At 31.5% G+C, this 26,618-nt stretch overlaps 2 protein-coding genes across 2 annotated transcripts; one reads left to right on the forward strand and one right to left on the reverse strand.

Annotated features, from left to right (window-relative positions):
- Positions 1 to 17,405: 17,405 nt before the first annotated feature.
- On the reverse strand, positions 17,406 to 21,281 carry LOC133326242 (uncharacterized). Its single transcript, XM_061534926.1, has 3 exons — positions 21,024 to 21,281; positions 20,740 to 20,959; positions 17,406 to 17,755 (listed from the first exon to the last, which is right to left on the reverse strand). The coding sequence occupies exons 1-3, from the start codon at positions 21,279 to 21,281 to the stop codon at positions 17,406 to 17,408; spliced, it is 828 nt and encodes a 275-aa protein (XP_061390910.1).
- Positions 21,282 to 25,695: 4,414 nt separating this feature from the next.
- On the forward strand, positions 25,696 to 26,595 carry LOC133326243 (uncharacterized; the record flags this gene model as incomplete). Its single annotated transcript, XM_061534927.1, has 3 exons — positions 25,696 to 26,227; positions 26,293 to 26,455; positions 26,516 to 26,595. Coding segments are annotated over exons 1-3 (775 nt in total), but the record flags the coding sequence as incomplete, so codon positions are not given.
- Between the last annotated feature and the right edge of the window lie 23 nt (positions 26,596 to 26,618).

The raw sequence follows: 26,618 nt of genomic DNA on the forward strand, positions 1-26,618 counted from the left end.
CTATAGTTTATATGACAATTTTTCACTTTTCTTGCAACTTTATGCTCTCTCTTTGTCAGCTTCAATTTACAACAACAAAAGCAGGAAATAGAGAAAATAGTTCAATAGGATTCTAGCCAATCAAGCATTATTTCAATTATTGGAGTTTTCTTTCTCATTTTTTGCAAAAGTCAATAACTTTTCAAGGGTTGCTGGGACTTTGTGAATATTTTCTATTTGTATTCCTTATTCCCTTGGCACAGGAGGGGTTGTCACTTATTTGATGTGTCCTATTTTTAAGGATTCATAAATTGTGAAAATTGTTTTATCAAATATTCTTGAAGAAAAAAAGGGTTGGAAAATTCGGTCATGTGGTATAATAACAAAATTGGAATTTTGGAAATGTTTTGCAAAACATAACCTAATTAATGCTCGTACAAAAATACAAACATAAAATCCCTGCTTGGACAGTCCTTGAAAATATTCCTTTTAATAGTATTAAGAAATTCTGGGTTATAATAGTCTTTGAGAAAAAATATTTCTTTCAGATTGAACATATTCCTTAAAAATTGTGTTAAAAAGCACAGGCTTGAAAAATATATTCCTCAAAAATCATGGATTATATAAACATTGAAAAATATTCTTCAAAAAAATGCAGGCTTATAATAGTACCTGAGATTTTTTTAAGCCAGTCTTATAAAAACCTTGAACAAATATTCTTAAAAAAAATTCAGGCTTATAATAGTCCCTTTGAAAAAATATTTTAAAAAAATCCACTTTTGTGGCGAGTTTATAATAGTCATTGAAAAAAAAAATATTCCTCAAAAATCCAGGCTTATAAGAACCTTGAAAATAATATTCTTCAACAAATTACGGCTTATAAAAATTCAGTCTTATAACAGCCTTTGAAAATAAAAATTCAGTCTTATAACAGTCTTTGAAAAATATGTTTAAAAAATCAACTATCAAATGAGAGACATTGACTGGCTTATAACAGTTATTGAAAGAATATTCCTCAAAAATCCAGGCAAAAATCTTGAAAAAAATATTTCCCAAAAAAATCAGGCTTAGTATCAACTATCAAGGCTCAGGCTTAATAATCAACTATCAAGAGAAAGCCATTGATAAAAAATTCTGCAAAAATCCACTCCTGTGATAGCCCATGTAAAAAAATCTTCTCAAATTAAGGATTATGAAAATAATTTCAAAAACATTCATTAAAAATGCATGTATATAATAATACTTTGGAAATTATATTATAAATCCTTTCATTTTTCAATTTTACTCAATTTCCTTCGTATTATTCGTTTAATTGATCCACCTACCTTTGAAGTCAACCACACCAGATCCTCAATGCCACAAAAAGTATCGTTGTTGGCTTGCTTTAAAATAATCCGATAACAACAATATTCACGCTAAAAGAAAGGGATTCATGTCCACTTAACAAAAGTGCTAAAAGCCATAAACACGTGTAGAACTTACATACATACACACACACACACTCACAGACACCCAAATAAACCTTTCTCTGTAACGATAAAATTCAAACTGGTGTATGGAAACCAGCATCCCAGTTAAATTTATTCTACGGAAATATACATGTATAATATACACATATTAGGGTGGCTCATTGTAAAATAAATTGAAAAGTTGATTTAATTAAAAAAAAAAATTAAAACAAAAAATTAAAATTGAAAAAATGTCGAAAAAATGCACGTACACTAAGGGGATAGTTTGACCGGAGCCCCTATATACCTCCCAACTTCGGTATTTTGAGGAGTTTGGGATTTATTTCAACCGAAGTAGCTTCAATTTGGTATTTGGTTTTCTACCAAAAATGAACAATATTCGTCCACTTTTTAGGGTAGCTCCCATATAAAGGTACCTCCAAAATGTTAGTATTTTGGGGAGCTTGGACACGTTTCTCTACTGATTTGGCTGTAATTTGGTATTTTGGATTCTCATTAAGTAGCAAATCTTCTTGTCAAAAATTATGAAATTATGGTCAACTTTTTAGGGTGACCCCTATATGCAGGATCTCCCAATTTTCGGTATTTTGAGGAGTTTGGACACTTTATTTTAACCGAATTGGCTGTAATTTGGCACTTTGGATTCTCATTGGGTATCAAATCTCCTTACCAAATCAATATTGGTCCACTATGAACTGTAGCCCCTATATACAGGAACTCCCAAATTTGATTGTAATTTGGTATTTTGGTTTCTCAATGGTTAGAAAATCTTCATACAAAAAATTATAAATATTGGTCCACTGTTTAGGGTAGCTCCCATATATAGGTACTTCCCAAATTTCAATATTTTGGGAAGGGCTTTGACGTTTCTCTACCGATTGGGCTGTAATATGGTATTTTGGGTTCTCATTGGGTGACAAATCTTCCTACCACATTTTGGTCCACGTTTTAGGATAAATTTCGATATCGTGGGTTGTTCGGACACGTTTTTCAACTAAACATGATTATTATTGGTCAACTTTTTAGGATAAACTATTGTTGATATTGTTTGCCCTGTTTTAGAGTAGCCTGCATAAACGGTACCCTATCGGTATTTTTGGGATTTTATGGTCTTTCTTTAAGCGATCTGGCTCAAATTTAATACTTTGTGTTCTTATTAAGTGTGATATTCTCCTTTTTAGAAAATTATCAAGATCGGTCTAATTTTTGGAGTAGTCCCCCTATAACAGTACCCCTAATATTAGGTAATATGGGGACTTCGGGCACATTTCTCAACATAATATGCTGTAATTATATATTTTTGGTACACATTGGTTGGAAAATCTTCGTAACAGAAAATATAAATATCAAGTGATTTTTGCATTTATTGCCTTTATAAAGACCCAGATTCTTTATACATATTTTGATGGTCCTAGGTGTGTTTCCCAATCGAAATGATTATATCAAACAACTTCTTCGCAGAACATGTTCAATATATATCCATGTTTCTACATAGCCTCCATGCAAAGGTCACATGTCATTTTCGAAATGTTCAAGGCCTTAGACAATTTTCCAGCCTTGTGAATACAGGCTTAGTTACTTGCTGTACCCCCTCCATTTTTCTCAGAAAAATCAAAGCTGTTGAATGGTTCAGACGTCTAATATTAATGCCGATGAACGCCTACAGATGTCCTTGTAACATTAACCACATCTAGGCATTGCAGTTTAAGGGTTAAAAACTAGAGGCTGTGATTCAGAAAAATTCTATTTATTTTTTCTTCCCAATCAATTAAAGGAATTTTGAATGTCCACCTCATTTTGGAGGGTATCAAAATTTCGGCTTATATAAACATAATAATTTTACTTATTTTTTTCCTTAATTTTCGGTTATAAAATTCCCACTTTAATTATTTTAAATCTTCATCTACCCAAATATATATCCTGCTGTGGAAAACAAAATCACAAATTTTCTTCAATTAACATATATTTCCCAAAATCTTTCTCATATTCTTTCCTCGAAAATTTGTCATTCGAAATATTTTCCCATAAAACCAACCTTAATATTCCACACTATGTTAAAATATTCCTTTTTTATAGGAAATTTATGTAAATACTTGTAAACAAGAACGATAAAAGGATGTCATTGAAACTTTTCCTCCTCCAACTCCTTCTACCCGCAGGCAATATTTTTGTTTTTATTCAAATAAAGAAATTAGTGAAAAAGAACATATTAAAGCTTGAAAATAAATTCGGGGTGAAAAACAAAACTTTCCATTCATTTTTGAGAAAAAAAGAAAAATCAATATTTGCTTAAACAAAAAATATCTCGAGACAACGAAATCATTTTTACAAGAGGATTTCGTTTAATACAAGGATACTTGTGTATGCTCGTGTGTGAGTGGCAACACAATATAGTAGTCTGAGATTGTTGGCAGACAATAAAACCGGAAATTGTTCTCCACCAAAAAAAATTGATGCTTCACTACCACAACTCACACATACACACCCACCCACTTACATCATTTATCAAAAAAATGATTCACACACACATATACATACAAACACCAACTGCTGGTAGTTAGATGGAATTTTCGAAGAACATCAGAAAATTGACACTAATGATTTGATATTATAGACAAATAACCAAGATTTGTATTTTGAAGAGGAAGAAGAAGCAGAGGAACATAAGTTTGTTTCTTCTTCTGAATGTAACACGAGTATCAAATAATGAAAGTAAAAGTTTCTTGAACTTATTTTTCCAGTCCACCACAGCAGGATAATGTCTGGTTGTGCCATATAGCAAGGATGTGTTGTTAATCAATAAATTTGTTGAAACTGAAAGTTGAATACATTTTTTTTTGGAATGATAAAAATGTACATACATGTATGAGTGTGTGTGTAGCTGTGTTTGCTTCAAGTATATGTGTATTGGGTTACATCTTTACTTAGTGAAATTTTAAATACAGCAGACTAGACGGCATTTGTTGCTGTTAACAACTACATCATACATATGGATATATGTGTGTATTTATGTGACTCTTGGACATATGGTCATCTTTGTTGACCAGCAGCAATTAACAAATGGATATCTGAATTTTATGGCTGGTCAAAAGGGATTTTATTGTTGCACTTAAGAAGTTCTGAGAGAAATGGAAATTCTATGAATCACAGCCATTGCTTGTTAACCCTTAATCTGTAATCCCTAGATGTGTTTAATGTTACAAGGACATCTGTAGGCGTTCATCGCCATTTAATATTATACGAGGATACAGTTATAATCGCATTTGTATTTTTTCTTATATGGCTTCCTAACCATTCAAGGGCTCTGATTATTTCTGGATTTTTTTATTTCTTGATTTTTCTGAGAAGAAAGGAGGGAAACATTTGAGTGTCATTATGTAAAAACGTCACTAAGATCGGCCAAAATGTGTTATACCCTCAACCAAAGGTGGAGATTCAAAATAACTAAATTCAATCGGGACTTTTATATGGAGACTATTCCTTTGGTAGATTGCTGCCAGGAGAAAAACCTAATAACAAACTAAAGACACTCAGATTGAAGAATTGGTTTAGGATTTTGAACATAACGGACATTTTCCTCGGCTTTGGTATAGGGGGCTATGTAGAAACATTAACATTACGATTTTCTGTGAAGAAACTATCAAACTGAAAAATTTTAGCAACTTCGTATTGCAACAAAAGTAAAATAACTTCGTCTTGAAAATTCTCCTAAGACAATCAAAATGTCTATGAAGAAGCTAGACCTTTATATGAGGTTGGAAAATGTTCCCACGGTCATAAAAATACTATAAAGGCGCTGGACTTTTATATGAGGGTGAGATCATATATATATCTACACTTACAGTTTTGGGTATGAATATTTGCCCACCAATGAAAAATCAAAATTGTAAATAAGGTAAATAAGGTCATTTGAAAAACTTGTCTGAAATCCTCCAAATGCCAAGATTGTGGAGACCCGTTACATGTAAAAAGGTGATCAATATTGAGAATTTTTTGTAGACTAATTAAAACCGAATATACCAAATTAGGGGTGTACGGTTATATGGGGGCTAACCTTGGGCCAACATTTATAATTTTTGCAATTAAGATGTTCTACCCAATGAGAATCCAAAATACTAAATTTCAGTCATTTTAGAGGAAAAACGTAGACAGATTTTCTACCCGATGGGAATCCAAAATATAAATTAACAGACAATTTGATTGAAAATTGTGCCCAAACTCCCCGAAATACCGAAATTTGGGAGGTACCGTTTTATGTGGTCAAAACTAAAAAGTAGACAAATATAGATAATTTTCAGTAGGAAGAGAATCCCGAAGTGTTTGTTTCGCCGAAAAAAGTCATCAAAATATCGAAATCTAGGAAGCCCCATTATATGGGTACCTCGCAATTTGGGAGGTACCGTTATAATGGGACTACCGTAAAAAGTAGATCAATATAGATAATTTTCTGTACGAAACATTGTTATCTAATAAGAACCCGAAATATTAAATAAGAAAAAAATCGGTTGAACAACGTGACCAACTCCCCAAAATACCGAAATTTGGGTCGTACCGTTATATGAGAGGTATACATTAATATTGACCGATATTTATAATTTAGGTAGGAAGGTTTCCCACCTGTTGAGAAAGCAAAATACCAAGTTCCGTTGAAAAACGTGCCCATATTCCCAAAAATACTGACTATTTAGGGACTCGCAATATAGGTGCCACACCTATATTTCTTGTAGGAAGATTTTCCACCTGATAAGAAAATAAAATATGAAATTACAGTAAATTCGATTAAACTTTTCTGCTCATAATCCTAAAATATGTGAATTTTAATCTGATTTGTTAAGATTTTATAGATGAATTGAAAAGATATCTCCAAACTACACTGATTATCTTAACTTCATTCACAAAGAATTAGAAACGCCACAGAAAAATATGCAGACATATCCCTGACATTACAATTAATTTCAAGCATAGTGCATACTTTTAGGTGGTGAGCTAAAAAAACAGATGCTCTACGAATAATTTAAAATACTATATTCATATTTCTATATACTCCACCATTTACACCATAATATATTCTTCGGATACACATGACGAGGTATAATACTAATATTAGCATCAATTAATCTCCAGCATGATTTATACATTTTTAATGGGCTCCACCCAATTATCGAAACATATATTCACTTCGATTGAGAAAACTCCTAATCAGGATCTAAGAATTTTTATTTTTTAAATTTGTTGTCAGCAATTTATTCCCTAGATATGGAAGATTTTTTTGTGGGTCATAACATATCCCCAGGGTCTTATCTAAAATTGGCTACTTTTTATTAAATGTTAGTTAATTGTTCTTAAATTCTTAAAAATTGACCACCAAACAGAATTTAACGATTCATTGCAAACGAACAAAAAAACTTTCTCTAAGACATACAAAAACTTTTTATAACAAATGTCCAATTTGTCAAACAGTTCATAGAATAATACCCCTCCAGCACCAGTGAGCTAGAGCCGAGTAGAATAAAACAGCTTAATCAGCAACAACATGTCGCAGTGAGATATAAACAACAACATAAAGTTTTTTTGGTAACTACATGTACACGTGTAGAACTTTTTCTTAGCTTTCATCTAGGCCATGGTGAGGCACTACAACAATCCCTCAAAGAGTAACGTATTATCCAACGAAACACAAAGGCCAACAAGTAATATCACCAACATAGGAGCAATAATAATGTAATACTAGAGTTATACAGTAGGTGACATTAATGGGTATATAGGTAAACAATTTAAAAAGTAATTCATTTGTAAAGAAAATTCTAAATAAAACACACAAATAAATAGGATTTGGAAATGCTAGTATCTCCTCTGTGGGTGACATAAATTAGTGAACTGATGGGTCCCGGATTCGAATCCGAGCAGAGGATGAAACATTATTTTAAAGAGTTTTCCCTCCAGATGGATTGCATCCGAAGCACATGGGGACACCACAACATTAAATTAGCAAGGACTCCAACCATCGCAAAAATTTCATGATGCGTTGTTTCTATGCAGCGATAGATGACAGCCCCATCACCCAGCACAGATTACAACAGACCAATCATATACTTAACGGAAATAAAAAACAATGATTAACAAAATTAACACAATTAATAATCTCGTAAGATGACGATGTTTTGTATTAGCGAAGAGTAACGGAAGAATAAAATATCGGTCCTCTGCACATCTTCAAAAAGTGCTCCTGTAATTTATCTTTCGACATCCTCGCACAAAAATATAAGTATAGGTGCACATATTGCACCAATATCATTCGATCTTCTAAATATTAAATATCTTAACTGAATTTCCGAACCGTTGTGGTCCTCTGTACATCTTCCAAAGGGTCTCCTGTAATCAATCTTGAGTCTTTCTCCTATTGGTGCAATACTGAACATAAACCTCATTTTACATTTCCATTCGATTTTCTAAATTTAAATCCTAACTGAATTTTCGAATCGTTGACATTACAAATTCTCAAAATAAATTTGACAACTTGAAATAATTTATCAATATCTGTACCTACCATGTACCTTTCTTTGACATCCTCTGTATACAATTTTTTTCTTTGCCCACCAACAAAACAAACCTAGAACATGTCCTAGAAGCCTACAGAACAGCGAACACATTATTCTGTCTGGTACATTCGCACACATACATATGCATTACCATTGAGAATAGAATTGTTTCTCGAAACTTTTGCGGACTTTCTACTTCTTCAAATGATTAGAGAAATTCATACATGCTTGGCTAACAAGTGTGTGTATTCATATGCATGTATGTGTGAGTTCGATGAAGTACGTGTTTCAAGATGTGACCAAAGGGAATTGAATGCTTTGTAAAAATTATGTGTTAAAGTTTTCTTTATTGTGTTGTCACTGCTTTTATTATTTTGGTCGAATTGTTTTATATTGGTAATCATCATTTCAGATGTATTTGACTGTAGATATTTTAATTATTCTGCACATTATGTGGTATGAACATGTCATTAAAATAATTCTGGATCAAAAAGTTGGCCTAAATTCATTTTGTATTTGTTTTTGTAATTCGTGTCTTTTATATTTTTTTGTCTATCAATATTTAATTTAGTTTTGCAGGAATCAGCTTTACACAATCCACCAAACGGTTTGAACTTTTTCAGTTCGATTCACAAAAGGAACCAGGTCATTCATTTAGTTCTATAGATCCTTTTAATTCAATCGTTCATTGTTATCTTCAGTTTGTTTGGCTAATTCCACAATTCGTTGTTCTTCTGTTTGTTCTCAAAGAGACGCAATGAATCAGTTTTTTCATATTGAATATTAAAAATGTTTGCTTACCTTTTTGTAAAATCCTGCAACCAATCTCACTTATGTATAGAAAAGCCTGAACATATTTTTGATTTAAGAATTTAATTGCTTATATTTTTCCTGTTGGCTACTATTTGGAATGGTGTACAACGTTACATACTCTTTAATTTTTCACTCTTTACATGAATAAACTAGATGAACAAAAATGCCGAAACTAGTACCGATCGTTCATTTTGCGGAATAGTTCCTTTGAACGAGTTGGGAAAGACATAAAATTGTATGTCAAAAATAGGAGGTAATCTTTTACAGTAATCAATCGAAAGTCATCACTGGGTATCATTTTTAATCCGCCAAATTTGCGTACTCGAAGGTAGGAGAAGGGAACGTCATTTTTGTTCTGACTCTCTGAATTCTCCAGAATTGCTGAAATTCAATTGGTTCACAGTTAGTATATAGGATCTTGATTGGATGGTAGTTCTATTGTACTACAATAGGTAGTGGATAAACGGCAACAAAATTAGTCCTTTTAGTATTTGGTGAAGGAATGGGGTGCAAATGGACTTTGTTTTGGAAATGCATACTACATATGTGTGAAAATTTAAATTTGGTGGTACAATTTGTATTTGGCGAACCGGTAGAGCTAAAACTTTTAATTTTAAAATGAAGGTCATTTTGGTCATTCGAACTATAAGTATCCGAAAAGTTCTAAAATGTACTAAGTTGGGTACAGTTTCGTAGAATGTGAATGGATACGGCTAAAAACTTAAAATTTGGAATGCGAATTAAGGTGGAGAAGTAGGGTCGATATGAGAAGATGGTTTTGAAAGGGTAAATTCATGTGTATATAAAGTACTATATGGTACAATATGTGGCACAAATGAAATCCTGAAATTTGAAATTAACATTACCGTCGGATATGGGATATGTACGTGGTTTTGGAAATTTTTTACTTATGTGTACGAAAAGTACTCAATCGTAGTATAATTAGTACAATTTGGGTGAAACGATAGAGCTGAGATCCTGAAATTTTTTTGTTGTGTAGAATTGGGAAATGTACAAAGTTTTGGAAATTTGTACTAATGTGTGCAAAATGGTACCAAATTTGGATTTGGGTGAACCTGTATATGAAATTTGGAATTTTTTCGAAATAAGTATTACAAGTGTACAAAGGGCAATAAATAATACTAAATTTGGTATATTCTGTTGACGTCAGAATTGGTGAATTGGTTGAAATATGAATGTAGTTTTAGAAATACGTACTATAAGAGAACAAGCTATCAAATGGCTCTAAAATGCAAAATGTACCTTTATTTTGGTCGAATGAATAGGGTATACATTTAAGAATTTGCCATTAGAGTCAAAGTTTCTGGGTGACATGGAATCTGAGATGGAAATGTGATATTTTGTGAACTATAAAAACTATATTTTCAATACTTAAAAAAATGAACAAACAAAAACACAATTATTGAAAACTAGTTACAATTTTTCTTAGAAATGAAATTTAAAATACCATTCCAATTTCGAAACTAAACTTAACGTTATTTAAAAAAGTGTACCAATGTCAAGATGTCAATATTATGAATTCCATTATTTTATTATGGATTTTTTACAAATATTTACAAAAATATTTGACAAGCATTTAAATATAAACAAAAGTATTTCTAATGATGCAAAATTAAACGCAATTTCTTTATTAGGTATTTAAATTCAAATTTAATTTTATTAGATTAATTAGTTGATAAAACTTATATATTAAAATTATATATTATTATAAAATATAAATTTTTAATATAATTTTTAATATAATTATAAGCAAATGATCCAAATACAAAAGTATATACAAAAATATTTGTATACTCAAATATTCCACTTAATTTGTTTATGTAAAAATAAATTACTAAAATCAAATGTTAAAATATAATAAATCGATGTATATATTTTTAAGACTAAAATGTAAAAATATATATTTTTTGTCATATATATATACATATATATGTATATATATATATAAAATACGAAAAATACTTCAAATTATCTCGTTAAAAAGAATAATTTATATATTTAAACAAACCAATATTGAATATGAAAAATATTAAAATAGCTCGGTGTTGTAAAAAAATATTTATAGTAAGCAAAATTAAAATTCTATATATAAAATAAGAATAGTTTAAATTATCACTCTTTAAAAATTATAATTTATATATTTAAAAAAACGATATTGATTATGCAAAAATATTTATAATAAGCAAAATTATATTTCAAAAATCATTTTTTATATAAAAAATATTATGCTTTGGCTAAATTGTAATTAAACAAAAAAAACTTAAGAACATTTTTTCAATAATAAAGCCAATGACTAACAAAATAAAATTTTAAAAAGCCCCGGCTACAGATCTGTGTCTAAAATGAGACAATTAAACTTCTTTATAAAATACGGAAATTTGTTAAAATAGTCGGTGTTAATATTGTAAAGCAGATTCTTAAGTTTTTTTTTTAAATTTTCTATACTCAATTCTATTTTTTATAAAATACTAATAAAATTTTCTTTTTTCCTTTTCTTCTCAATTTTTTCCTTTCTCCAAATCTCTAGAAATCGCAATTGCAAAAAACGGACATACTAATTAACAACAATGACGAATCATCTATGGACCAATGTTTGTCGCCATCTATGGGCAAGCCTTTGAACTGCTTGGCAACAAATTCGGCAGCAACTTCGCCAATACCCAACAATACGGGTTTGTTGAATTATTTAAATAATCCTTTGATATGTGGCCCAGGTGGTTTACCCTCACCCACATTGGCTTCGATTGCCGCCGTCATGAATGATGACTCTAATCCACCGGCTTTGACAGGATGTCATGATGGGTCGTCGGTGATGGCCAGTGACAGTAGCATTGATGATAGTGGTATACATGAAAATATGTCACCGCTTAAGAGGAGCTATACGGAACAAAAGGATTCCATTGCAACCACAATTGATGAAAAACTACAACAACACATGAAAATGAATAACAACCACAAAAATGGTCTTATTATGGTAGCTGCAGTACAACCAATGTCCAGTACTGCTCTAAATGATGATGACGATATGGGTGCCTCCATTTGTAAACGTAAGCGATCGATTTCGTTTTTGGACAGCAACAATCCGCTGATGACTACACCATTCCTAATGGATTTGTGCAATGATGATTATCACATGAATAGCAAGGAATTTTTGGAAGAAAATGATATTGACAATGTTCTCAATGTTTGGCCAGAGGAATTGGCCTAATAAAAAACATAAGAGTAAATTACAACATAAAAACAAAACAAAAAATAATACTAGAAAAAACAGAACACCACACAAAAATAAAAAAATAACTTTTGACAATGAAATGAAAAAAAATAATTTATAAAAAAATTTTAAACAAAAAAACTTTATTGTTGATGGAATACAGTTTTGTTTCACTTCACTTGTAATACACAATTGTAAAATAGTTTTTAAGTTATAAACAAAAAACAACAACAACGTAGTAAAAAATACACAACAGACTCTCCCCTAATTTTGAACTGCCCCTCCTCTTTTTTAGGAACCCACTTTTGTCCTGGAAATTAACAACAACAACAAAAACACAATATTCTATAGTTCGTTTTAGATCCACACACAAATAAAAAAATCATATTTTTATATAGAATGGACATTAAAAAAAATTTAAAAAAAAAACAAAAAAATATATAAAAAATATTAATCATAGTTTTCATTTTTATTTCAAAATAAATAAATAATTGGTGAAGGATTAAATACAGTTTTTTTTTTTATTTTCAAAAGTAAAAAATAAAATATTTTATAATCAAAACATTTTTAAAATCCATTCTTTTCAAAAAAAATATCCAACTTTAAAAATAATTATGATTAATTAAAAAAATCAAAAAAAATTTTACAAATGTCAAAAAATATATACATATAGTAGTTAAAATACAACAACAAGAAAATAAATATAAAAAAATAATAATTTAAAAAAATGTAAGCATTTATTCATATAACAAACAAAAAACAAGAAATTAATGACCTCTTTTGTAAACTCAGAAAGAAGAAGAAAAATTGTGTTACTTTTTGTCTTGGAATTTGTCTTAATTTTTAATTTTTTTTTTCATAAAATCAATTTAATTTAGCAAACAAAAAGAAAAAAAAATATCTGATAAAAAATGCATTTCTTTATTTTGATGATTATTGATTGTGCGTGTGTTTCTGTTTCTAAACAATATTGATTTTATTTTTTTTTTTTTTTGCTCTACCCACAATTTCATATCTCTATGTTCAATGTCATTTATTATATTGTATTTTTTTTTCAAAATTTATAAAAAACAAACACTTTTCTTTATATATAAAATTATAAAAACAACATAAATAAATAAATTTGATTATCTATAATTTGAAATATATGCATAACAAAAAAATTGTTTGTTTTTCATTAAAAAAGAGGGATTGAAAATTTATTGGTAAGTAAAGAAAATATTTAAATTTTTCATAACAATAAAAAATCAATGGGATTTGGACTTGATATATACCTGATAACTATTAGAGGAAGGTTACATTCATATAAGAAATCCAGTAAGGAAAGGACCCAAGTCGGACGGATCCGATCAACATCAAAACATGAGGATAACACAAAATATTAATAGCGCCACTCGAAGGAAAATGGCAAAACTAAATAAGCAAGTAACCACTGCACAAAATTCAAGGCTGTGTTGATTCTATGCAACGGTAGATGGCAGGCCCATTTCCCAGCAAAAGCTACACAAACGACCAATAATCTAAACTAATTTAAAAAATAATCCATATTAATCCGAGACCGATCAATCATCTATAAAAACAGCGATTAAAAACAATTCCCTACACTGCTTTGTTGGTATAATTTAAAAAATAATCCTTATTAATCCGAAATTTTTCCAAATTAGAAATTTTATCTTACATAACATAATTTTATATATTAAATTCAACTGTGTAATAAAACTTCGGAATTCTCTGTAAACATTTTTGCAAATTTTATAAAAATCGGTTAAGTATTTGCTGAGTTATGAACATTTGAATTCTATGATGATCCGAAATATACTTACTGTTCGGTGCTGGGCGCCTATTACCTCAAAATGAAAAACTACACAAAAGTCGGTTTTGTAAAATTGGAAGTTTTCAAAGAAATTTGTCCGTGTTCAAAAACACGATTTTTGGGAGATTTTCATTTTCCGGTAATAGGCGCCCAGCACCGAACAGTAAGCACATTTTGAAAGATGTATGAATTCAAATGCTAATAACTCAGCAAATACTTAACCGATTTTTGAAATTTTTGCAGAAATGGTTAGAAAAAATTATGAAGTTTTATTACACACTGACACTAGGAAGGTTAGATTCATGTAAGAAATCCAGTAAGGAAAGGAACCAAGTCGGACGGATCCGATCAACATCAAAACATGAGGATAACACAAAATATTAATAGCGCCACTCGGAGGAAAATGGCAAAACTAAATAAGCAAGTAACCACTTCACAAAATTCAAAGCTGTGTTGATTCTACGCAACGGTAGATGGCAGGCCCATTTCCCAGCAAAGGCTACACAAACGACCAATAATCTAAAATAATTTAAAAAATAATCCGTAATAATCCGGTACTGAAATCTATAAAAAAAGTGATTAAAAACAATTCACTACACTGCTTTGTTGGTATAATTTAAAAAATAATTCGTATTAATCCCATTTTTTACATATTGGAAATTTTATCTTACATAACATAATTTTATATTATGTATAACTCCAATAACTCAGAATGGCAAATTGTAGTCCAGAAAAAAGCGGGATTTTATATGGGGGTTATGTTAAACATCGACCTATAATGATTTCTGTGCAGATGTATGTCAGTTTCCAAAACACCGAAATGTAAGGTTGGAACCTTTTCAGTCGGGGATTGCGGCTACAAGCTTCAAAATATGGGCAATTGGGCGAGACATCTATATTAGAGCTATTCAAAAACATGCAACTATAACGATATTTTATATGTTTTATGAACGTTTACTTTTGGAACCATGAAATGAATAACCCTGAATAACTTGCCCGAAAAAAAGCCGGGACATTATATGGGGGTTATGTTAAACATGCACCTATAACGATAAATTTTTGTGCAGAATTATGCCAGACTCCCAAACCCCTAAATGCCAAATTACAGCCCAATATAATCAATAATAATAAGATATAATAAAAAAATTAGAATAAAAAATATATCATGATAAAGAAAAAATGTATGTGTTTTATTTACGTTTACGTTTGGAACCACGAAATGGATAACCCTATATATGTATTGTCTGAGGGTAATAAAACTTCAGAGTTCCCCGAAAACATTTCTGCAACTTTTATAAAAATCGGTTAAGTATTCGCTGAGTTGTTGGCATTTGTATTTTATGATGAACCTAAATATACTTACTGTTCGGTACTGGGCGCCTATTACCTCAAAATGAAAAATCACACAAAAATCGGTTTTGTAAAATTGGAAGTTTTCAAAGAATTTTGTCCGTGTTCATAAACACGATTTTTGGGAGATTTTCATTTTCCGGTAATAGGCGCCCAGCACCGAACAGTAAGCACATTTTGAAAGATGTATGACTTCAAATGCTAATAACTCAGCAAATACTTAACCGATTTTTGTAATTTTTGCAGAAATGTTTAGAGGAAATATTACAGTTTTATTGCACACTGAAAATACATACATAAAATAATGTTATGAGAGAGAAAAATCGTAATATATATTTTTTCAATTATATGTCCGGAAAGCGCTACCCTACAGGTCAATTGAAAAGTTTTTAAAACTGTTTGCAATAAAGACATATTCGATCGAGTTATGTGTGATGTGGCACCGCCTTGTTGAAACAACATATTCTCCAAGTCGTATTCTTCAATTACAGGCGAAAATAGTCGGTTATCAAAGTCACCGAAATGACTGTGACAGTTTTTGCATCATTATTTTCGAAGAAGTAAGGCCTTTAATGGTCTCTCTTCAATAACTTGAGGATTTTTTCCGTATTAATTCGAATTTTTTTCAAATTAGAAGTTTTATCTTAGATAACATAATTTTATATATTAAATTCAACTGTGTAATAAAACTTCGGAATTCTCTGTAAACATTTCTGCAAATTTTATATCGGTTAAGTATTTGCTGAGTTATGAACATTTGAATTCTATGATGATCCGAAATATACTTACTGTTCGGTGCTGGGCGCCTATTACCTCAAAATGAAAAACCACACAAAAGTTGGTTTCCGGTAATAGGCGCCCAGCACCGAACAGTAAGTATATTTTGGAAGATGTTTGACTTCAAATATTAATAACTCGGCGAATACTTAACCGATTTTTATAATTTTTGCAGAAGTGTTTAGAGGAAAAAGTATATATTCTTTATACCTATATGGAAGAGACAAACGCACCTACCAGCAGCGAATAGTAAGTATAATTAGGAGCATCATTGAATTCAAATACTAATAACTCTGCAAATATTGAACCGATTTTTGCAAAATGTGATTCATTTTTAGAGGAGATATTGTATGAGATAATTTCCATAAATGTGAAAAAGTACAGGGATATGCACTCCGGGTTCATGGTGTAAAAAAGAAAAATCGTCAATATTTTTGCATATTTCGACTTTTTCCCAATATCCCGACCATATTCTTTTTCGTAAAAAATTTGGACGAAAAATTTACTATATATGTCAACTTGTTTATGATACCGTGTCCACTAGGAAATGTTTAGGTCGGCTTCAAGACCAAAAAGGGGCCAATAATATAAAAAATAGGTTTTCTATCGCTCCTTAATTTGTTTACATCCTTTTTGGTGCGACATCTATTGTACTATTTATTAATTTCTCAAAGGTTTGGGAAACAGATAGCACACAGTGTATGGTGTCTTGGCTAAGGTCTTGTAGCAAAAGCATTACCATTCATTATTATGACAATTGAATTCGGAATGCAATTGAACCAATTTTGGGACAAATTATAAAATTGCTAAACAATCTAATTGCTTTATAGAGTTGGGAACGTTCAAAATATGTATTAATAGGAGAAAGAGGAACAATTTATATATTTTTATGGAGATGTATATGAAGATCATACTTATAAAAAGAATGTTATCTATATATAAGCACTTCTAACGTTTGTGCCTAAAAGTATGCAATAGCTTTTCGTTTTGTATTTATCGTCACAACGGTGACATCTATTGTTATTTTGCCATACTTCATTGCTGTAATAATGAATAATTGTTTACCAATGATTTTTAATAGATGATGCTAAGCTATAAAATCAGCAATCGCTGGCAACGTATTAAAATTGAATTGCTTGACAATGTACATACTCCACTATGCAATGTATATACATTCAAGACCAAAATAAAATTATCCATGCCCGTCAGTCTATCCACTACATAATGGGAACATTCCACTTAAGATATTTTTACGATTTTAGAAGAATTTTTCCACCAAAAGTGCTGCAATTTAGCATTACTGGTCCACGGAGAAGGAAAATCATAGCATTTTTTATATATTTCTAAACTAATCCTTAATTTTTTATTCATCACAAATATGTCTCTTAAATTATAATTGTATTGAAACATAAAATATAATAGCAAATCTATATTTAAGTAAATTTTATATAATTTTGAAATAAACCGCCTAAATTTTCTCCAGTCATTGACCATTTACATTTGGGAAATTTCATATCACATGCTAATTTTCCATCCTGATCATCGATGATATCATTCAATGGGGTGTACGGAAGTATATTTTGACGTATCCATTTCATGCTTGCCAAGCCATCTATAATTTTATCTACTCCAGATGAGGGGTAATTTTCTCGATGTTCCTCGTAAGTGTTGGTAGACTTTTGTAGACGTTGACACAAGGCCATTTGAAGGCAATCATTTAGATTAATACCCTTCTCAGAGAATGATTCGTCGATGGTGGTCAGTAGACCAGTTAGAGAGGTATCTGAAAGTAATTATAATCAAACAAAATATAAATTAGTATTATATTTATCGAAGTGTGTATTAGTAGTATATGAAGGAGGTTTATAGAAGCTCTCAAAACCCCTTTTTTGCAATTAGTTTGGTATTTCGTTTTGGAGTTTGGTATTCCTCCCGGAATACCAAACTTTTATATGACTTTTTGCAACGCTATATGGCAAATCTCTCATAAGATGGACTTATATGTTATGACGTAGCCCCATATAAAAGTTTGGTATTCCGAGTGGAGGCTAATCTAAATTTAATATGTACATATATAATTAAATTAAATACATACATGAATACATAAGATATTCTTTTACAAATCAACAAGATAGAATAAATATGTATATTAATTTGTTAAAGACATTTATAAGCGTTATTATTCTTTGTATGGCTCGTGGATGTACAACTGTTCCCGACCTTATTGCAAGTTTTTCGGCTAACTTTGTGGCATTCTCTTTCGGATTTTTACGCACTTCTTTCAGAATAAAGCTGACGACTCTCCGATCAAGCTTCTTTGGTCGACCAGTGCGTAGTTTGTTTCCAGTTTGATTGTAGTTATTAACTATAGTTTGAATCGTTGATTTACTAAAATGTAAATTTTGGCCATTTCCACTAGCGATTTTTTACAAATCTCTTTTCGAGGAGCCAATGTCACAAATAAAAACTTCTAATACGCTGTACAAATCACAACTGAACTTAGTCTGAGTCGAAAACGAAGCTAAGAGAATTAAAAAAATAAATGTACTTTTTACAGTTGTCTTTCAACATGTTACAATTACAATATCAACATGCTCAACTTATTTTTTTTATGACTATTTTTTTTAATTTGATGTAAAGTTACATTTTTTGTTTTTATTAATTAAATGGTCTATCAAACAGAACTATATTGTTACATTTTTCAAAAAGTTCATAGATTTGTGGAAACGCCGAAATGTTGTCCGTATGTAGACTTTTGTCGGTCACTGTATATGGAAATTCTATTGTTGCTTCCCCTTCTCTTGTAGCTTATTTGATTGTGTTTTCCATTGGTCTACACTCTGAGAAATTAAATCTCTCCAGTATTCTATTTCTTTACCTATACTTCAGATTTTAAACTTTTAAGGAAATGGTTCAATTCCGTTTTGTCCGAAGTAGTAACTAATCCATCATATACATAAAGATACATAAAAAGATATCTGCAGAACTAGTTTTAAACCAAGCTTTTAAGCAAAATTTCCATTCTTTGGTTCCAACATTTGGGTACTTGCTTCAATCCTCATAGGCTTCGTTTCAACAGGCAAACTCTGTTTGTGCGCCATTAAAACCATGTAATCTGTCTGTCACCGTAGATAAATGTTGCAGCTACATCAAATTGTGACAAACGCAATCCTTCAGTTACAGCAATACTTAAGACTGATCGTATACTGGACATCTTTGCTACTGGACTTAATGTTTAATCGTAGTTTACTCTTTTATGCTTAAATCCTTTTATATCTTATATTGCCATTTACTTCTAAATGCTGCCATCTGCCTTCGTCTTTCGTATCGATGAGAGAGCATTCGCTCGCTCCTTTGGGAAGATTCCAAAGTACCCAGGTATTTTTAATGAACTCATCTCCATCTTTATGGTTTGAATCCAATCATTTATATCTGTGCTTTTAGAACTTGGGAAAAACTTGATGGATTAACGAAATCATGTGACATCATAACATATTCATCACTGACACAATTTGTTATTATAATAGTTAGATTTCTCAGTCTTTTTACGTTACAGTTATCTTGTATAATACTTATAGAATATTGCCCCTGATTTTCACTTTCTCTGTTTTTCTCTTCGAGATCTTGACCCGCTTCCTCTTGAGCTAGTTTCTGAGGACATTTATTTTGGACCTCATATTCTGGGCTGTCGTATAGACGAATTCGTATTGGCATTTAATCCTTTTGCGTCTTTTTTAAATTAGTAGATATCTTATTATCATGTGATGCCAATAGCGAATTTTCTTTGCCTGCTGTCTTTTTATATAATGTTTGTCTTTAAAAGATTCGTAGTCTATAAAATATTCTTTTGAATTTGTAAGATGGCTTGTTGCACTATTGTCAATCCACCAATCGTTGACCGATATGCTCAAATTAACTTAAATTAACTTAACTTAATTAGCTACCGAATGATGGGAAGCATTGGAACCATGGTCTTGACTTACAGTCTTTATGTATGTTTTTTCCTTTTCTTTTCATTCAGGACTAAAGTTGCCTGTCTTGTCGATCATTCCACATTCAGATCTGTTAAAATGTCTTTCAAATAGGCAGACCTGCATAAGTAGTTCATCTAAGGATTTGTCTTCATCTCGTGCGAGCATCATCCAACTGGATTTGAACATTTCAAATGAATTGAGTAATATGTGTTGATGTTGTTGCAGACCAGTAGTAATTCTGGAAGTTTATTTTCTCATCATATTGACAAACCAGAATTAATTTCATTTCGCAAGCTTTTAAGCTTGTTTTCTATTCAAACGAGAAAAGCTCCTTACGCATATTGAATAACTGATCTTTAGATGAAAATGTAACGCCTACCAGACATCATAGTAATTTCCCCACAGAAGTGTCTGTAAATGGGCATTCCGGTTTCTTGCTTGCGCAATTCATGTAGACCAACGTTCACCAAACAGGCGCCCACGGGCGCTTTGGGAGAGTACCAATGTAATCACAGTTCTGTGTTCGAACTTAACATAGCACAGTTCTGTGTTTCGTATTCAACTTAAGTCTCAACATCGAACATGTCGTATGCTTTGCAATGCTTTAACATATATGACCTGTACCGAGAGCGAAAATTACTCTCCCAACGGATCTATGCGTGTGTCCAACACAAACATAGCAATTTGCATATGTACTGTTGCTCAACCCTGATGTAGACTCATGTGTTCCCCACCGTAGGGTGTAAATATCATTCCAGTATTTCCAATATTTATACAAATTTTTCAAACTTACCAACTTTTTCTCCCGAAGAATTTCTATAAATCACTTTAACATTTTCCAGCATTGACCATAGCTCACTTTCAAAATTGTCATTATCCGATCTTTCGGACTTTTCCGATTTAAACATTGGATCAATTAGCACATATTTTCTAAAAAGATATGAGATAAGCGCCCCAGAACCAGCCAGGATGCCAGTAGTAATCAATGCCGCTGAATTAATGTTGATAAGGGCCTAAAATACAAAATTTTGTTGGAAAATTATTTTTAAATATTTTAATTAAAATTTGTCTACTTACCGGTTCAGTGCCGTAAACATTATCCTCCCGGGTAATGGGAATTTTTATAAAGGGCAGCAGGAAATCCAAACCCAATGCTAAATGTTCACCCAACGGTTCAAAGGAGACAATATTTAATTTTGGCTGACGTTCCAACTTGGAGATAATGGAGGTTCCATTGAGGGGAAAATCGTTGAATGAGCTAGCAGAGCAACAATCCACCAACAGTAGCAAACATATTCCAAGTGATTTATAAGTCAATTTTTCTTTTCCGAACATTATGAACTTTCGTACTCCACGTGAACTTTGAAAATAAACAGGGAATTCGAAAAACAACTTTTAAATAAACTCTAGTTGGGGTTGCAATATTCTGTCAAGCTCCGCTGGTGAGAATAATTATCCCCCTGGATGATTTGATTAAAAAAGTAGGAAAATAAATACGGAAATAGTAGGAAACAATTTGTTAGCACTTCATTTTTAAAAGTGTCTCGAAACTTACATATGTACATCTGCATGTCGGTATGTATGTTTATTACAGTTGACTGCACTGTCAACATTATGTAAATTGTGTTTACATTGTACTGCCACTTTAAGTAGCGGAAAATTATGCTCGAGCTAAATTTGTTATCATTTCATTCACTTTTTTCGTATACGTGTAGCAAATGTTGTTGCCTTTTTGTTTACAGAATTCCTAATGTAACGGAACGATGTAACATTGTAACGTTATATAAGTGTTGAATCGTGAAAATATTGCAGCAACTGATATTGTAATTTTCAATATTCTTAAATAAAAAAAATATGACATTATTCCATTGTTAAACAAATAAAAACGACTTTATGCTCCGACCCGGAATTATATATAGGGACTATGTAAAAATTTTGACCATTATCAACAATTTTCTGCAGAAATGTTTTTCTCCCTCCAGGAACCCATAATGCCAATAACCAGACACATTGGTGGGGAAATGCGACAAAACTACTTCAAAATACCAAGCTATACAAAAACGTTTACCGATATTGCGATTTTTTGGTAGGAAGATTTGACACGCCATGAGAATCCATAGTATCAAATTAGAGCCAATTCGGTCGCAAAACAAGTAGGAGATAATATCTTAGAAGGAAACTACCGTTTACCTGTCATGTGTTCGGTGGAAATTGGAAAAGGAAAGTGGTTTTAAGGTATAAGATCCTAAAGTTTAAAATATGCCTCAATGAATTGTCAATAAAGGGCATTTGTTAGAGTATTTGACGTTGTACTGGGAGGGACAAAATTAATTTTTAGTAGACACGAAGCTGCATATATTTATTTTCTATCGGAAAAATAGGGATATAATGGAATAGAAAAAAGATATATTGATTATAGATGATAGAAATAATGGAACTATTTCAAAAGAAATGGAGATTATATGGAAGAGCAAGAAAATACATCGTACACTAAACTGTTGGTACCCATCGCAAAAACTCACAGTAATTTATAAGAAGACATCACAATGGAGAGAATTTATTTATAAGAAAACCTCATTATGGAGGAAATTTATTTAAAAGAAGCTCTCACACTAGAGGGAATTTATTTAGAAGAAACGAAGCTAGAGATATTTCATAGAGAATTTTGCGGAGCCAACAGTTCATGGTAAAAAGGGTAATATTACTGAAAAAGAATCAGAACGAACCAGATACGTGGATAATAATAATCTAGAAAAATAGGAACTAAAATAGGAATACTTGCAATTTTGTGAGACAGAAATTATGTGGCAGCTAGAAAAAAGGAGATAATGATGGATGTTCCATGTAGTCGGAAAGAAAAATAGAATGTCGAAGAGTAATTTTTATTATAAAAGAGCCATGGAGTCCGCTAATCGATTCGTTTATTTTAGAAACCCTGTTGAGATAACTGAGAGCGAATAAAACTGATGACAAATATTTCCGCTGAGAAGGAAGCTACCACTTAAACAACTATGTCAGAAGCGGACTCTGTAACAAAAGTATTCATCGTTAGAAAAGAAATCCATCGAGTGAAGATTATGAAGAATGGAAAAAACTGATTGGATGATAAAGGCAGCAGATACATCTATTCTTCGAGGCATTACAAATCCTACGAATTGAGGCCTTGAAAGTCATTAAAAAATTTCTGAACTTCGAAGAATTAAACATTGTTTTTAAAAATCTACGCTTATAGACCTTGAAGTGGATTTTACATTCTTTAAAAAATCTACGAAGGGAATTTTAAATTTCTTTAAATAAATCTATGCTTAGAAGCCTTAAAGGATGGTTTTCAAATTATTTAAATAAATCAATGCTTAGATGCATTAAGGGAACCTCCCCCATTCTCGATTTTAATTTTTCAAGATTTTCAATGGGCTGGTAAATCAATACCAATGCTTGTTAAGGTTTGTAACTTTGCACATATATATTTGAATATTTAAAAGAGAAGAAAAATAATTTACAAAAAAATTTTGTTATTGTTTTGTTGTTGTTTTTGCAATTAAAGAAAAGCCCTTATTTTTGATGGCGGGCATGATAACTCCTCACTGGAACATCGGAATCCGAAAATTCCAACGGTGGTAGAAAGAGTACATGTCTGGCTCTCGTATGAACTAGGATTATTGACTTTGCTCTAAAATTAACAAAATGGCGGACCTTTGAAAAAATATTTTTGGAAAATCGCCGATTTTTTACCAAAAATTAAGTTAAAATATAAGGAAGATCTTCACCGATTGGCTTTATCCTAGTTCATACGATAGCTATACACTCACAGAGAAACGTGTAAAAATTTGGAATCGATTGGGTTATTAGTTTTTGAGTTATCGTGCCCGCCATTCGCAAAAGAGAAAAACGCGTTTAAAGTTTGAGAAGCCCTTTAGCCGTCACTTGATGCTGACACAATAAATCGGCTATATCTTCAAGAGTTCTTGAGATTTTCACTTGAAATTTTGTAGGGACATTCTTGAATTAGTGTTGATTCGAATTGAATCAAAAAAATTTTTGACCCCGAGAATGGGAGGTCCCCTTAAAGGAGGGTTTTTCTCAAATTATTTAAATAAATCTACGCTTAGAGGCCTTAAAGGGGGATTTTCAAATTATTTAAATAACTCTACGCTTAAAGATCTGAAAAGGGAATTTTAAAATTCTTTAAGGAATCCCCGCTTTGAGGTCTTTAAAATTAAAATTTATAAATCTGTTAATTAACAATTAATTTTAAAAATTCATAGAAGTTTACGGTTTGAAACCCAACGTCCTTGCTTTGATGCGCTGAAGAGAATTTAATAAAAATCTACAAATTACGACCTTAAATATGTTTTTTATATCCTCAGTATATGGCTAATTAGGTTATATACACTTTGATATGGTCTGTCCGCCCGTCTGTCTGGCTGGCTGGTACGCACGATAATTCTCGAAGAGAGTATCAAATTTCATCCAAACTTTGCACATCGTAATATTTTTACCAAACTTAGTTAAAATTGGAAGATGGGGAATATCGGTCCACTCCTTCTGGTACCTCCCCCACAAAATGCTCAAAATTGTGCTAAAAATTAATTTTATAATATCATACGAACGGACTATCCGATTTGAACCAAACTTTACACAACCTATTTTATTTACCAAGCCTAAATCAAGTCCAAAGGTGTGACCCAATTTTTTTTACAATGAAAGCACGCATTTCTAATTTTCCCGTTGTAAAAAATTGCGGATGCGTCTTTTTTGAACACCTGTTTCTATATGAAGGAGTTGCCAGATCGAAACAAAATTTAGCATGTGTTCATAAAGAGATAGAATTTAATTAATTACTTTTTAATTTGTTTCTGTTTATACCGTACTTTTTGTGCTAGGCTAAGAACTTTCCGAACTGCCTCGTATACCCCCTCAGCCTATGGTTTGCGGAGGTATTCGGAGTTACTGTGTGTAACTACGAAGTTTTATTATTCCTTTTATATACGGTATTTAAAATTCCATTTGTGTGTCTGTCGGCAACACCTACAGACACCTTTTTACTAGTTTAACATGAAGAAGAATTTAAAATATTTCATCCTTGAATATTTAAGACTTTCAATCCAAATTAGATCTAGTGCCATCCAAATACCTACCCAAAATTCGGTAGATTTTAATCATTTCTGTTAGGAAAAAAGGCCCAATGAGACCTCATATTAGGTCTCTGATTACGATTCGACAATATAATATGTAAATCCCATAATTTGGTTTCTATGGACCTTTTATTTAACTTGTTTCTTATAAAACACTAAGTTCGGATAGTTGAAGGTCATTGCAGGCTTTTTTGGGCAAATTAGTAGCATTAAATAGAATGCAAACTGGTTAACATTAAAAAAACATTATAAAAATTGTAGGCTTTTTTCTTTTAAAAACTCTGTTTTAAACATTTGCCTAGTCGTAATGTTGAATGGGCCATGCCATGCCCATCCACCATAAATTTACAAATTTGTTTATTAACAAAGCGTGAAAATAATATGTCATTCCCCTTTTACGATAATTTTACATTTATTCTTCCTAAAGGGGTTTTTATGGTAATTACCCGAGTTGCACCATAAAGATACTTTAATATAAGCATTATTTTACCACCAAACCTGACTCAGATGTTGTTCGTTTGTTAACGGTAACGGTCTTCAAAAATACGCCAGCCCGCTGTGACACATTTGCAATGTTGAAAGTGCATCAATGTTACGCTTTACACATATTACTCATGGTGACAATATTATTTATGAATTTTAATTATTATGAATTCACGACAAATATAAATCAACGGAGATTTTATACAACAACAACTGCCACAAATTCTACAAAGTTATTGAGATTTCATGATTTTGAACCGCGTAATTATGTGAAAATCGATACGGATATGATGTTCTCACCAGATGTGGAAAAAAATCAAATTTCCCGCAAACTCTCATCAAAGGAGCGCAAATCCCGAGGATTTCAATTTCATGCCGATGAAAAAGATGTCAGCATTGAATTAGAATTCATTATTCCATTTCTACGTGTACCCATCGAACGTAGTATGTCGGTGGCAAAGACGGCTTTGAGAAGTCTATTCAATCTGAACGTCAGTTCATTATTGACAACGGGTGCAATAGTGGCTGTCGGCGGTATCTTCGCAATACTATTGAAATTCCTATTCACACCATTTTTACCACCTGGTTATCCTGTATTTCGTAAAACATCACGAAATTCTGGAGAATATCCGCAAACAGTGTGGAATACATATAATAATACCGGTAAGAGAAAATAAAAACAATTGTGGAATTTATTAAATATTCTACAATTTTGAAAATGTTTACAGATGAAGGAGATCGGCAGAACATACTCTCATTTGTCGAGACAAAATTACATGAACGGAATATCAATTTGGGTACCTGCATGCAAAAATCCATTTGTGATTATATACAAAAAAGTTCTTATGACCCATCAGGGAGTATTGGAAAAGTTATTGATGGAATGTTAAGGTATAAACTAAAGCAATTATTTATATTGTAATTTAATAACGAATGGTATTTTTCGAATAGTCTGGATTCAATACGCAACATATTGAGCGGAACTGCTGTAAATAGTGCCGTCGATGCGGCTAGAAATGGTGAAGATTGCAGTGAAAGATTTTCTACATGTAAT

Source organism: Musca vetustissima, unplaced genomic scaffold (assembly GCF_032173495.1).
Source record: "Musca vetustissima isolate MV318-11 ecotype Yass unplaced genomic scaffold, APGP_CSIRO_Mvet_v1 utg8112, whole genome shotgun sequence".
NCBI lineage: Eukaryota > Metazoa > Arthropoda > Insecta > Diptera > Muscidae > Musca > Musca vetustissima.